Source organism: Zeus faber, assembly GCF_960531495.2.
Source record: "Zeus faber genome assembly, chromosome: 12".
NCBI classification, from domain to species: Eukaryota; Metazoa; Chordata; class Actinopteri; order Zeiformes; family Zeidae; genus Zeus; species Zeus faber.
In genome coordinates this window covers 26,174,134-26,189,793 of record NC_137196.1, presented here as the reverse complement: position 1 = coordinate 26,189,793, position 15,660 = coordinate 26,174,134, and the positions used below count along the sequence as shown (strand labels likewise).

General features: G+C 42.0%; 1 protein-coding gene across 1 annotated transcript; it reads left to right on the top strand.

The window, feature by feature from the left end:
- Positions 1-314: 314 nt before the first annotated feature.
- On the top strand, positions 315-11,865 carry LOC307237728 (putative ferric-chelate reductase 1; the record flags this gene model as incomplete). Its single annotated transcript, XM_080010491.1, has 16 exons — positions 315-513; positions 1,107-1,249; positions 1,388-1,482; positions 1,583-1,730; positions 2,303-2,422; positions 4,983-5,054; positions 5,246-5,344; positions 6,240-6,384; positions 8,427-8,540; positions 9,254-9,369; positions 9,507-9,593; positions 10,107-10,204; positions 10,318-10,376; positions 10,595-10,732; positions 10,901-10,962; positions 11,773-11,865. The coding sequence occupies 16 exons, from the start codon at positions 315-317 to the stop codon at positions 11,863-11,865; spliced, it is 1,788 nt and encodes a 595-aa protein (XP_079866617.1).
- Between the last annotated feature and the right edge of the window lie 3,795 nt (positions 11,866-15,660).

Here is a 15,660-nt window from a genome sequence, read left to right as displayed (position 1 = left end):
ACACACACAAACACTACACACTACAAACTGTTAAGTCAGCTGCAGCAGTGTGTGTGTGTGTGTGTGTGTGTGTGTGTGTGTGTGTGTGTGTGTGTGTGTGTGTGTGTGTGTGTGTGTGTGTGTGTGTGTGCTTGTGTGTGAGTATGTCACTGAGTGGATCTAGTGGGAGCCCTCTTTCACCAATATTTCCTTGAATTGGGCCCCTACGCCCGCAGGAGGCCCCACGGCGAGTTCTGGCGTCGCAGAACCCTCGCGCCCTTCCTGGCGAATTGGTAGAATTGGGATTATTTTCTACCGTTATTGTCTTTGTGTAGATGTCTGCCGTCTGCCTCTGTTGTCTCCTCCTGCTCTCCGTGTGTTACTGGGTGCCGGCTGGTTGCTATGCCAACGGCAAGGTGACAAAAGCCTGTGGCAGCATGAAGCCGCAGCACAATTCCCAAGGCAGCACCAGCCACAGCCCCTACCGGGTAGAAGCCAACGCCACCAAGTTCAGCCCCGGAGACGGTATCCAAGGTAACCAACACCTGAAAGTAGTTAACCACAGCAGAGCTGATCCGGGGTGGACTGGCACACCCGCACTCACTAGGGATCCATAACTGATAAAGCCAAAACTTTTCACACCGGTCCTATTATCTAATGATTGGGTGTTTTCAGGTTTTCCATTCCGTAATCCGAGTTTGTTTCCTCCGGGCCACAGTCTACCTTCTTTATCGCCTTCCCCTTCTCATTTTGTGTTATTAGAATTAATAAACGGAAACTCTAGGGTACAGAGTATACTCTAAGTACAGCTGGTTCTACATACGTCATATGTATTTGGTGTAGTTCATGTAGGGGACATCTGTAAATTATTATGCATAGGTGTAATAAAATCCAGCAGGAAAAAGTGTGGTACAGAAGTCCAATTGAAAAACTGGGAATCATAGATATAATTTCTAGATATTTATGACTCGGGACTTGGACGTGTTGTTTTGATTGGTCTGGGTGGAGTCGGAGATTGGCTCCATCAAAAAACAGTTGAAAAATTATATAATGACAGAATTACAACAAAATAAATAATATTGATTTTGATTATCTCCTTTTGAAACGTGTGCCCATGCCTTTTCCAGTCACCCTATCTGGAGCGACGTATTTCGAGGGCTTCCTGCTTGAAGTTCGGGATGCAGCCAATCCCAGCTCCGCATCCGCCATCGGGTCCTTCACTCTGACCAACACCCTCAGGACACAGCTGCTCACCTGCCATGACCTAAAGGTACACACACACGCACATGCACACACGCGCACACACACACACACACACACACACACACACACACACACACACACACACACACACACACACACACAAATAGAAGTGCGTATCTCTCTGTGTGTGTATTCTCCCATCCAGGGTTCGGCAGTAAGCCACACCAGTGATGCCAGACAGACGGAGGTTGTGGTTATTTGGAACGCGCCAACAGACTCCCCAAGTGTGGTTCAGTTCTTGTAAGACAGACATAATTTTCGATACTGTTAAGTAATGTTTATACATGTATACTATAGTGAATTTGTGTGTCAAAGTGGTTTCTATATTTTTTTTTTTCAGTGCCACAGTAGTGGCTCACTACGACAAATTTTGGGTAAAGTTGCCTGGACCAATCATCTATCAGCACGGTGTCACGCCCCTCCCGCCTCAGTCTACAACTACGGCGTCTACAGATCAGACGACTACACATTCTGTCCTGCCCGGACCTGTAGGTTTTATAAAGATTATATACACTCCAACCAGTTTAATATCAACAAAGACTAGAGTTACAAATTGGGAGTAATTAACAATCAAATAACGGTAGCAGATGAATAAGTTCCGTAGTGCGGATCAAACTTGCTTGATGCTTGTGTACAAGTGAGTGTGCATCCATCTTATGTTGTGTAAAGAGCAACATCACTTACACAAAGCAGCCCCACAGCACAGAGCAACATCACAGCACAGAGCAACATCCCAGCACAGAACAACATCACAGCACAGAGCAACATCCCAACACAGAGCAACATCCCAGCACAGAGCAACATCCCAGCACACAGCAACATCACAACACTTACAAAGAGCAACAACGGTAACAGAACGCAACAACAGTAAGGAAGAGAAACATCACAGCACACAGCAACATCACAGCACAGAGCAACATCACAGCACAGAGCAACAACACTAACACAGAGCAACAGTAACAAAGAGCAACGTCACAGCACAGAACAACATGACTCAGCCCCTCACCTTGCCAGGTAAGGGCTGCTCTGTGTAAAACCCCTGCCACCTCTGCTCCTCCAGTTCAGCTCAGTGGAGTGTGGCCAGTCAAAGTCCTGCCTGCTGGATCCTCCCAACTGTGACCCGGAAGTTGATCCAGAATGCTTCTTCCTGTCCATGCGCACAGAGGAACTGGATCAAATGGTTTGGATCCCAATGGAACACTTTCCTGGGTGCCGTCCCTGAAGTCAACTTTTTGACTTACTCTTGAATGACTGTCTCAATGATTCCTCTTCCTCTTGAACGCCCCTCTGTCTCCATATTGGGGAGGAATTTGTTCATATCACCCAACAAACCAACTCCGAACCCAAAAAAGTTATCTAGATGACAAAGCTGTAGAAAACTTCACAGAATAAATCAGTCTATATAAGCCAAATCAGGAATGCTCCCTTAATGAAATGGTGGACAATGACGCCCTATCATCTGTGTTAGATTCGGTAGCCCCACTGAAAACCAAAATAAAGAAGTTGTCAGACAAAACATCCCCATGGCTGAAAATGAAAAATGTCAGTGAAGGAAAAAGAACATGCCGCGCAGCAGAGAGAAAATGGAGAAAACAAAATCCACCATTCATCACGAGATCTACAAAAATGCACTAACTAACTATAACAGGACCATTCGCCTAGCCAGAAAAACATACTTCTCTAATATCATTACAAACAATGCTGGAAACTCCAGAGTTCTCTTCACCACTATCGATCAGCTACTAAACACTGTCCCCGCCCCCCCACTATCATCAACCGATAAATGCGAAGAACTGGCTCAGTTCTTCAAGAACAAGATAATTTCGATCAGAGCTAATATCACTGGCAGTGGAGCTGTTACAGATACTGACAGGCCCTGCAATATAACCATGAGTAAGTTCACTTGCGTCACAATGGGTGAACTACGCAAAACAGTCACTCAAAGCCAATCAACCACATCAGATGTCGATCCCATACCCACAACCTTCTTCAAGCAAGTATTTGATAATATCTCAAGCCCGGTGCTGGACATCATAAACACATCCCTTACAACTGGTGTCTTCCCAGACAGCTTCAAAACAGCCGTAGTAAAGCCTAAACTAAAGAAACCTAACCTGGACTACAACACACTAGCAAATTATAGGCCAATATCAAATCTTCCATTCATTAGCAAAGTACTAGAAAATATAGTCTCAATCCAATTAAACTCATTTCTAAATGAAAATAACATATTAGAAAACTTTCAGTCGGGTTTCAGAAGACATCACAGTACTGAAACTGCCCTTACAAAATTAATCAGCGATCTCAGAACAAACTCGGATGCAAATAAAGTGTCTGTCCTCATCCTTTTAGATCTTAGTGCGGCCTTTGATACCATTGACCACGACATCCTAATAAATCGACTTGAAAAACATATTGGTTTCTCCGGGTGTGTCTTAAATTGGCTCAAGACATATATCAGCGGGAGGAAGTTCTACGTTAGTCTGGGAAGCACTGTATCAGAGAAATACGAAAGCTGTTACGGAGTTGCACAAGGGAGCTGCCTGGGCCCCCTGCTTTTCTCTCTCTATATGCTACCACTTGGTGACATCATTGGAAAATACAATGTAGACTTCCATAGCTATGCAGACGACACACAACTGTACACATCCACCGAACCAAACGATACAGCCTTTGTTAAATACGCCCCAAAACTATGGAATACACTACCCACAAATATCAGAGAAGCAAACACATTGGATATATTCAAAAGGCAGCTTAAAACATATCTCTTCACCAAAGCATTTCACTAACTACCCCATCCTTGCACTATGATCTGACACTCCGATGTGCACTTTTAATACTTTTAATAGTACTAAACTTTACATTTATTTTCTTAATCATTATTCTTTCTCCCCTGACTCCCCCTGTATGTTGTGTAATGAAAATCATGGTAAATGAAATAACCCATCAAAGCACTAGGCTCTGATATGATGCAAATTAATATGTTTGTGTATGTATGAAACCAGGTCATGAACCAAAAGTAACCTATTAGAACACTAGGATCTAGTACGATAAATTAGTATGTTCATGTCTGTTGTGCAACTACATTATGATAACTCAAAGTAACCTACCAGAACACCAGGATTGGATACGATGTTGATTATTGCTCTTATTGTTTTTATTGTCTTTATACTTTTTATATTTCTAACTGTCTTCCATAATAACTGCACTTGTCACTTGCCTATTGTTTTTAAACTACTGATGTGAAGCACTTTGCGCTGCAATCCTTGTATGAAATGTGCTATACAAATAAAGTTTTATTATTTTATTATTATTATATTTTATTCAAAAACCCGCACCATAACATGCAGATATGGGATGTCAGTTTGAGGGGGGGTTTTGGATTTAATCGTTTAAAGTTTGTGGTTGTTGTTGTTTTTTTTGTTTTGTTTTGTTTTTTTTACCATAACCCTATTCCATTTAGTTCTGTTTTGTAGCCCCACTCTGTATTACTTTTGAGTTATTTTATTTTATTTCATTTTATTTTATTCTTTTTACTTACTGCATTGCGTTTAGGAATTAGTTAGTTTCAGTTAGTAAGTCAAGTAGAAATTAGGTAGCTATTGTGTTCAGTCTAGAACATATTGTGCATAGTCACCGGGTGCGTTGTATTGACATTTCACTGCATATATGTATGGAAGTATGTATGTGTCTGTGACGAATAAACCTCTTGAATCTTGAATCTTTATCCACTGCAGTCGGTGGTGTTTGAGCTGAGTGGTCCGTCAGAGGGATACGTGGCTTTCGCTCTGTCATGGGACACATGGATGGTAACATAGTCACTCTGTCTAGTATACACCTCCAAGACGTTCATTGGTTTCTTGTATTTGTAACATACAAACATCCCACAACACAATTATGTAAATGTATGAACACCGACATTTAAATTGCGAATAGTGATAATTAACTGCTAGCAATTTGATTTGATTTTTTTTTGTGTGTTTATGCGGATGCTCTATAGGGGGATGATGATGTGTACATGTGCATTAAGGACGGCGATGGAGTGTCAGTGACTTCTGCCTTCGTTTCAGGACGAACACACCCCGAAGACCTGTCGCAGGTAAGAGTCCAAACTTGTGCTGTAGGGGCTTCAAAGACAGGCTTTGATGAGTTACACAATTTTGGGGGATTGATTTGATTAATACTGCCTCTGGCAGTTCCATGTTACAATTAGTTTGTCTGTTTTGACTCTGCGTCGCCGGTGAGTGAGAGGAAACTGAAATATTCTTAAACACTAAACCAAGAAATTTCTGGGACCTTGGTGAAGCCTCGGTCACCCTGTTGCAATAACAGACCCCATTCGGAACTTTGAATTTCCCTCATAGGTCCTCATAGCGACTCGCTCCCTCAATACACTTGAATTCATACTCTTATGCTGCACTTTGCACTGTAATGTTTGTATGTGTAATCTATTACGGGATGGACATATATCAACATATATCACACATATATTGAAAAATATAATGTAATATAATGTATAAAAAAAGATCTGAAATCTCCACATATACAGTATATTTTGCAATACAATGCCAATATATTGTCATTTTTCTTTTAGATAAAAGCAAAATATAATGAATCATGATCAAACATATTGACTTTTTTCTATCTTTTCTTCCTTTAAATATCTGTACGTGCATGAAGAGGCAAATATTGGTATATGCTGCAATTTATAGCAAATATGAAAGCAGATAAATAAACTGAATGGCTTCTTGTCATATGTACTGTAGTGACTTACAGTATAATGCCTTCAACTGATTATTGTGCCACATGTGCTGCAGTAATTTCACTGTATAACCAGGAAATCAGACTGAAGTTCAGATCCACTCTGCTCCCAAATTGAGTCATGAGGATGAATGTTTTTTTTTTTCTGCTGATCCTTCATCTCAGACAAGTTATTACATTTCATAACGATTAGGAATTCCTGATATTGACTGTTATTAACCTCAACTTGCCAGGAGAGTCTGTCCCGGGTCTCGTGGCGAGTAGCGGACGGGGTCATCCAATGCAAGTTCAGCAGAGCAATGAAGGTCCAGAGTCATGGCCGTTATGATCTAGACCAGGAGTACTTCCTGTTCCTGGCCGATGGCCACGCCGAGTACGGTGAGACAGTGAGGCAAAGCATTGCAAACACCCTGGTTTTTAGTTCAGTTCTTACTGTTTTACCATTCTGATCATTCACTGATTTTCCCTTCATATTCAGTTATCATATAACTCATCTTTTATTATTATTATTATTTTTTTTTTTATATATTATTATTGTTATTATTATAATATATTTTTATTCTTATTATTATTATGTGTATTATGTGTATTATGTGTATTATTATTATTATTATTATTATTATGTATTTATTTATTTATTTATTGTTATTATTGTTTTTTAATTATGATTTTTTATTTATGATTTTTTAATTATTATAATTATTATAATTATAATTATAATTATTATTCAAGATTCAAGAGGTTTATTTGTCACATACATATACATACTTTCATACATATATGCAGTGAAATGTAATGCAACGCACCCGGTGATGTGTCCTAGGAAAACAATTATTTCTCAAAGACCAACTAACTGACTCCTAAAACGTAATACAGTAAGTCTAATACTTATAGAATAAAATAAAAATATATAGAATAAAATAAAACACAATAAAATAAAATGAAATAAAATGGAATAGATAGAGGGAATATGCTTATGCATATGGAATAGGCAATTATGTATATAATTATATATTATGTATATATTATGTATATGTATATATATGTATATGTATATATTATGTCAATTATATATATAATTGTATATTACTATTGTTATTATATATATATATATATATAAATATATATATATATATATATATATATTTATTTTTTTTCTTTTACTATTATTATTATTGTGTTCTGTGTGGAGCACTTAATATCTTCATTTTGAAGAGCTCTATGAACAGCAGTGAATCTGATGTTGGTTAGTTTGACACTAATGTGACTTGTGGTACAATCACAGTGACAGGTTTTCCTCCATCCAGTGTTTGCTCGATCATTTAACTGGAACAGTTTTGTGTGGAGAAGTGTCCGTGTCAACATGGTCTCGACAGGAATCTACGGCAGCCAAACAAGGGCTGTGTGTACACTTTGTTTGCGTGTTTACTTCTTGTCGTCTTTGTTTGTTTGTCTGTTCTTGTGAGCTATGATTAGACCGTTTGAGGATATTATATCAATTATATATCCTCCACTGCATGCACTGACTGCATGTGTGTGTGTGTGTGTGTGTGTGTGTGTGTGTGTGTGTGTGTGTGTGTGTGTGTGTGTGTGTGTGTGTGTGTGTGTTTGTGTGTGTGTGCGTGTGTGTTCTTGGCAGAGAAGATGCCACAGGATATATTTTTTATCTTTCTTTTATTGGGGGTAAACAAAATTATCAACACTTTGTTGTGACTTCGGTATGTTGATGTACATGTGTTTGTGTGTGTGTGTGTGTGTGTGTGTGTGTGTTTGTGCATGTGCGGGCGTGTGTGTGTGCGTGTATCCGGTAGCCACAAACCTCGGTAACTTTAATGACAAGGACAGGATCAACGGAATATGCTGAGACCGAGGAACAGGTGTTGCTTTTATTGATTAAGAGTATTTAGAAAGTGTTTATGGCCTTTTTCCAGTTGCAGCATGCGAAGGAAGTGGTTTCCTGTGTCCATGACGACATGGCATTCCTCTGCTTTTTGCTTTTTGTATCGATGCTGTTTTTATAGTTGCATTTACTGGTTGTTGTTATGCAGTATTTATGCAAATCCAGGTAAATTACAGGTGAATCTCCACTTTATTTTCGTCGGCTTTGATATGCGACGCTTTACCTTTCGGAGACTCTAAGCAACACGTGTAGAACATCTCTACGTCTGCTGCTCTGTTTAGTTTGTTTATTTTTATTTTTTTAAAGAACTGTCTTACCATCTCTCACCATCACACGTATGTACCTGTGTTGGTCTCTGTCCCCATAGACAGTCTCTTAAATCTTCTCCTTTGTCTCCTATACCCTCTCATATCTGCAATATATCCGGTGAATCTTTCATACAAGGACTTATTGCAGAGCGCGAGAGAGCAAGACAGAGAGAGAGACCATAATCTCTCCGACTCTTTCTGCTCCGCTCCAGGTAATATATGGAAACACACTCGACAGCCGTTGATCTCCACCCACAGGAAAGTCATCGCTGGAGCCCCGGAGGTCCTGAGAGGCTCCAGGGGACCCCTCATCCTGAAGTTCCACGGTGGGTTCAGCCAAGCAGCTAATTATTATATAGTTATACTAAGCCGTGTCACGTCTTCGTGAACGATAGCATTGTTTCCAACATAAATAAAAGAATGTGAGTGATTAAACACGGAAATCCATCCTTCCACAATTCAACAGACTCAGAAAAGAGCCGTACACCGTTTGGCTTTCGCTCGATGGACATTCTCCAAACCAGTTAAAAGCACTGTCAAAAACAATGTCGAGGAAAATATCATATAAATATGCTTTTACCACTCATGGCCACAGGCGATATTAACATGGTGAAGGTTTCACAGTTGTAACGCTCGGAAATCTAAGTATTGACTTTTTAAATATTTTCCAAGGTCCACTTACTGGAGGGATTTCGCTTTGTTAAATTACCACGTTTCATAACATAGTGTATTTTACGTGTATTCCCCTGCAACACACACGTCAGAGATTTAATGTCGCAGCGGAGCTCACAGAACCACCTCGTCAGGGAGGGATTCACGTTTGGCTGCAAATTGGCTTTTGGAGTCCGTGTGGATTTGAGCCAAAGCGCACTTACCTGAGGGTGAACAAGGGCATGTTTACAACTCAAACTGATGAAGGGACCAGAAAGTGCAAAGCCAGGATGCCCGAACCCAAACACCAGGCTCCTTTCCTGCTTCACTGATACTACTACCACTGAGGCAGGCCTACCAACTGCCCTGATCCCTCCTCCTTCCTCAGGATCGCTCATGATGGTTGCTTGGATGCTGACAGGCAGTTTGGGGACCTTCATCGCCAGGTTCTACAAACCCGCCTGGCCCAACCAAACTCTGTTCGGGAAGAAAGTCTGGTTCCAGGTGAGTGCTGTGTTTCACACATTGTGCATCACACATTGAAACGTGTGAACGGCACGTGTTGATACAGCTTATAACGACAATGTTGGTGTACATGCATGCGTGTGTGTGTGTGTGTGTGTGTGTGTGTGTGTGTGTAGGTTCATCGAGGCCTGATGCTGCTGACGGTGGGACTGACAGCTTCGGCTTTCTGCCTCCCCTTCATCTACAGACGGGGCTGGAGCAAGGTGCACACACACACACGCGCACGTGCACACGCGCGCACGCACACACACACACACACACACACACACACACACACACACACACACACACACACACACACACACCACTCTCTCTTTCTTCCTTTGGACTATTCGCATGATAGTCGTTGATGGAAAAACTTTTGGGAAATTTGTAACTTGTATAACAATTGTGTGTAAAGTTGACAAGAATATTCAACTCCCCCCCAAAGCAGATGTACACACTTGATCTACCTCTTATACACGCGCTAAAAATAGACCAGCGCTATGACAGTTCAATGTTGACGTTTTGATGAAATACTGATTCATGACCAGCAGGGGGGGTTGAAGGACTAATTAGCAACCACCCTTCAAATGTGTGTGTGTGTGTGTGTGTGTGTGTGTGTGTGTGTGTGTGTGTGTGTGTGTGTGTGTGTGTGTGTGTGTGTGTGTGTGTGTGTGTGTGTGTGTGTGTGTGTGTGTGTGTCTGTGTCTGTGTCTGTGTGTCTGTGTGTGTAGAAAGCAGGTGTCCATCCCTACCTTGGCTGCTGTGTTCTGGCTTTGGCCCTCATTCAGCCGATCATGGCCACACTTAGGCCGTCACCTGACTCACACAGGTAGAAAACACACACGTTTGAATAAACAAAATTTAAAAAAAAAATCTCAAATGATAAACTCACATGTTAGAAAATCGAATGCGGTATCTGCTCCTTTCTGTATTTCTGTCCAGGAGGTTTATCTTCAACTGGACCCACTTCGGAATGGGTACCATCGCGGAAGTCATGGCAGGTCTGTACTAATATAACAAGAAAATAGACAGATGAAACATTGGAAAATAATAGAACTCGTCATTTAAAGTTTATGCAGTAGCACTTACACATATTGAATGATATTTGTTCCAATATTACGTAAGTGTTTCTATTTTGGCATTTGGTCACGTGAACAAATATGTGATTTCCAGTTTCCGGCTGTTTCTGGTGACATCACTTACTGTTCCCTGTTCGCAGTGGCGGCCATGTTCCTGGGGGTGCGGCAGTCCTCGCTGCACCTCCCGCTGCCGACGGCCCAGTTTGTTCTGCTGGGATACGTGGTGTGGGTGACGGTGTTCCGGCTGCTCCTCTCCGCGTCAAAATACATGAGGAAACGTATGGCATGCTACACTTCCTCAAAATAACCATAAATAATAATCAACAAACTAAATTGACTTGAAGACAATTCGGCTTTTTACCGTGAAATATCTGCACATATCTGTTGCCGGCATTCATGTGCTTCTCCATCGGTGTTTTAAATTGCACTTTGTCCTTGTCCTCCAGTAGCCACGGTGTCTGGCGACGAGCATGGGATCCTGACCGACGCATCCGTGCCCAGTCGCTGGGTGAGGGTCTTCTTTTTTGGAAGCTTAGTCATAAAGTGGGGTCCACGGACCAATTTTGGCCACCAGAACATTTGGGGGCCAGACACAGCCTTTGGGGGGAAACAAATGCGAGTACTAAAAAAAAAAAAAAAAAAAAAGTTAATTTTTTTTAACAATTGGTTTGTGTGGAGAACGTAATGTTTTATGTACAAGTATGTTTCAGAGATACATTTCAATCTTGCTTTATTGTAAAAAAGAAAGAAAAAGAAAAAGGCCTGTACCATTTTGCTGTTGGCCCACAGAGCTCCTGTGAAATATAAGGCTTGCTTCACACCGAACGCGTTTCTGCATCTGACAGTCGGATACAGGCACCAGATTTATTGATGGTGAATATGGTGACATCCAACTTTATCATCAACCTATTTCCTTATTTTGAAATTTGTAACTTATTCACTCAGTTTTAAGCCCAGTTCCAGTAAAAATCTTGACCAACGTCAATTCTGGTCGTACTTTCAGACCGAAACTTGTGGCATGAGTTCAAAAAATTTAACGCATCCCGGAGCCTCGCTTGGGCGTGGAAATTCAGCACCGCAGTGCGGCACCGCTTTTCAAATGCGGAATCCGACTATCCATAGGAATGAATGGACTTCCGGTTTGTTCTTGTCATTTGCCAGATTCGATGTGAAGTTTGGTCCCTTATAAGGACAAATTATTCAGCGCCCCTGGTCTTACCTGACCTAACGAGGTCTTTCTTGTCCGCCTTGCTTCCTTTGACCACATACCATTAACTAAAGTGAACATTCCATGAACAAGTGTTTATGTTTCTTCCAGGAATCTGCCGTCAGATACACGGCTCTGGCTGCTCATGCTCTGGGGAATGCCGGGCTCCTCGCCTCGCTCCTGTGGGCCATCGCTGAGCTCTGAGACATGCTCTATTTTTTATTGCAAATGTAATTATTTTTTTCGCTCTGGGACCAAGCAGTCAACACACAGTCACCCAGCATTTCCAATCAGCTTGGGTTTTTTTTACAGTATTGCCATTATACCTGAGGGCCCGTCCTGTTATGGGGTTCCCACTATGTTCTCAGTGCCCAGTTTTAACTCAACATAAAAAGAGGGAACATCTGATATATCAACAAAAATATATATACTGATCGTACTTAGACAGTAAATAATATCTGAAATGGTGTTTATGGGCAAGCCGCCCTCAAAGATACTCAACAAAGACAAGAAGACACATCTATTCAATGATAGGAAGGTTTTAAATGAAGCCTTCAACATGTTATTTTATTTGAACTACGCAACAATCATTTGTAAAATAATTATTGCATATAAGCCTGTTTCACAATGCATTTTTGATGTATTGTAAAAAAACGTAATAATTAGGAAAATAGATAGCCTCACTAGCAGATATTACAACGTATAAAATCATGTAAAGAATGCTCCGAAAACCTCTAACGTGAGGAAGCGCGACATGAGAAGCACGGGACACAGAGAAACAAAATACTGAGCATTATTAGAATGAATATGAATTAATAAAGAATATCTTTGCACCTCCTGTGGTTCTACTTGCATGTACTGTATCTGGTATGTCGGGAATGTTGGGTGTGTTGGGCTCCAGGCCACTGCGTTGCCATGTTGTAAAACCTGAGGGGGTTTAAACCTTAATGCAAACCTTAACTCTATAATGGATGACTTTATTAATGTTTGATGACAACCTTTTATTGGCCCTCACTGAATAAATCATTGATCTCTGTTAAAGATTTTAAAGTCTCTCTGATGTTGGTTCAATGCGTGAATTTCCTCCACCCGCATACCTACTGAGTCTAAAACTCCCAAAACACAATTTTCTGCAACAATTCGTTTGCCACAAAAAAAAATACATTTACAAAAGCTGAAAATGGCCTCTGCGCTTTTTACAATGTTATGAAACTTTTATTTAACTTCTGTAGTTATCATGTCAAGTCCTTCGCCATAACATCACAGCAGAACCAAAATCATAACAGTGAAACTGACATTGTGGTTCTCTGTGTAATCCTTACTGTGAGCTCGAATGTTGACATGAGTACGGTATGATGTCACACCTGTACGACGACATCACACCTGACGAGTGGCCTGGTGTTTATCATGGCGGCATACGTGCACGTTGGTTTCGGTAAAGCCGATCCCAGAGCAGCGTTTGCAGTGGATCACGACGAGAGATGGGTCACGTCTTCTGTCGAAAGGTCACATATAATTTAAATGGTTGCATTCACACACACACACACACACACACACACACACACACACACACACACACACACACCTCATACGTGCGTGCGTGCGTGCGTGCGTGCGTGCGTGTGTGTTTAGGAGATTATCAAGTTGAGTTTCCACGTCCCGTAATCCTCTGGAAGGTTGGCTAAGACGGCTGACAGATGTGCTGCAGTCTCTCTCTCTCTCTTTCCCAGTGTGTGTGTGTGTGTGTGTGTGTGTGTGTGTGTTCTCTATATGTGTGTTAGTGCATGAGTGCGAGGCTGAACTGTCACCAAAGCTGCTGTTTTTTGATTGGCTGCGGCCCACACACTCAATTTGCGCCCCTGGCACTGAGTTGTGTGCATGGTGGAGAGAGAGAGAGAGAGAGAGAGAGAGAGAGGGCGAGGGGGGAGAAAGAGACACGGGTGGGGGTATAAAAAGAAATGTAGGAAGAGGGAGGACCGCGGCGGTAGGACTGATAGTTGCCTTCCACCACGGTAGCAGCTGGAGAAAAGGTAGGACTCTCCTCTTGTCTCTGCTCCCGACACACAACCGAACCCGCGCCGCCGCTTTGGGTTTTTACTTCCAGGTTCTGACGTGAAGGAAAGCTCCTTCAGGCCCGGAACCGAACCAAAACCAACTGTAAAAAACAAAACAAAAGAAGCTGAACTGCTCATGACAGCATCGTGCTGGGATGAACTCTATACTTCGGTCCCGTGTCCACAGGGCGGAAACGCTCAGAGGTCGGAAAAATTGACATTAAACAATAATGCAAGAACAATTGAAGCGATAGCGGCGGTCACGTGGATGTCTGAGGGTGCCTGTAATGTTCAATGTCAAGGTGCACTTTGAGGGTTGCCATAGGGATATATATGTATGGATGTATATATATATGTATACATCTATATATATATACATCTATATACATCTATATATATATATTCGTGTGAACCATGTGATGTGTTTACGATCCATCTTATGTTGCGCTTGGCTGTTTCAGACAAACTTCAGCTTAAAATCACAGTTCTGGGGTTAATATATAAGATTATGAACCAAATATTTAAGTCAATCATAAATCCGTCTGTTCACCCATAAATGATTTTCACATTTGCTCCCCCTCGAGCATTTAGAACCCCACAGTTCCGATCATGTTTCCCTGAGTGAAGTCGACATATATGCAATTGTCCACCTGTATGATGGAGCGTTTATACGTTGCACGGACGGTGCATACTCTAGGTACGTATATCATTTGTTTTATTTCTGGATGCAGACAGACTCACATGCCCTGTGAGCCCCCGCGTCCCAGTCACTGACCCTACGCATTCACCCAGGGCGAGGGATTCCCCCAGAACACGGCCATCCACACCCAGGGGGCGACACGGCGACCGGACGCTCGGCTTACGATTCGATCCAAATACCAGACTGAAAAACAAGCGGTCGGTGCCGGAGGGTTAGTTTGGGATGCGGGGACCCAGTGCGAGCTACACGTTCTTCCTGTGACGCCGCGCCCGGTACTTGGTCACTTTCTGCGTGGACTTTGAAACTTACTTTTGAGGTTTAGGATCAACCTGATAGTTCACACTAATGAGACAAACTTTGCATCTGGCTGATTTCAATTCATTGCTTTTCTGTGCATGTGTGTATTTCTGCGTCTATAAGTGTGTGTGTGTGTGTGTGTGTGTGTGTGTGTGTGTGTGTGTATGTGTGTGTGTGTGTGTGTGTGTGTGTGTGTGTGTGTGTGTGTGTGTGTGTGTGTGTGTGTGTGTGTGTGTGTGTGTGTGTCTTGGTTGCTATATGTGTGTGTGTATTTATCTGTGTATTCAGGGCTATATGCTTCTTTGTGTGTATTTTTGTGTCTATAAGTGTGTGTGTGTGTGTGTGTGTGTGTGTGTGTCTTCATTGTTATATGTGTGTGTATTTTTCTGTGTATTCGGGGCTATATCCTTCTATGTGTGAATTATCTTGTCTATAAGTGTGTGTGTGTGTGTGTGTGTGTGTGTGTGTGTGTCTTGGTTGTTATATGTGTGTGTGAATTTGTCCTCTAGTCAGGGCTGCATGCTTCTTTGTGTGTATTTTTGTGTCTATCAGTGTGTGTGTGGGTGTGTGTGTGTGTGAGTGTGCGCGCGTGCGTGTGTGTGTGTGTGTGTGCGTGCATGCTGGGGGCAGGGTCTCTCCCTCCGACCTTGCGTGTAAACTGGATGCTGTTTCCTGCCGAGGTCGCCGCCGAGCAGCGCTGTGTTGATAATCTGGGATGTCGGGAGATTCCCAACGACATCATCAGATTCTCAGATCACGAGACGTGAACCCCAAACATCCCAAAAACCGGCTGTTTTTACGGATTATACACCGGCAGATTAGGCAATGATAAAAACACAACGATATAACCCGATCCGATTTGGAAGCGGTTTAAGGGGTTTTAAAAAGCATTGCAGTGTTTGTTTCTCATTTTGTATTTGTGATTGAAGACCACGCTTCAGATGTAAT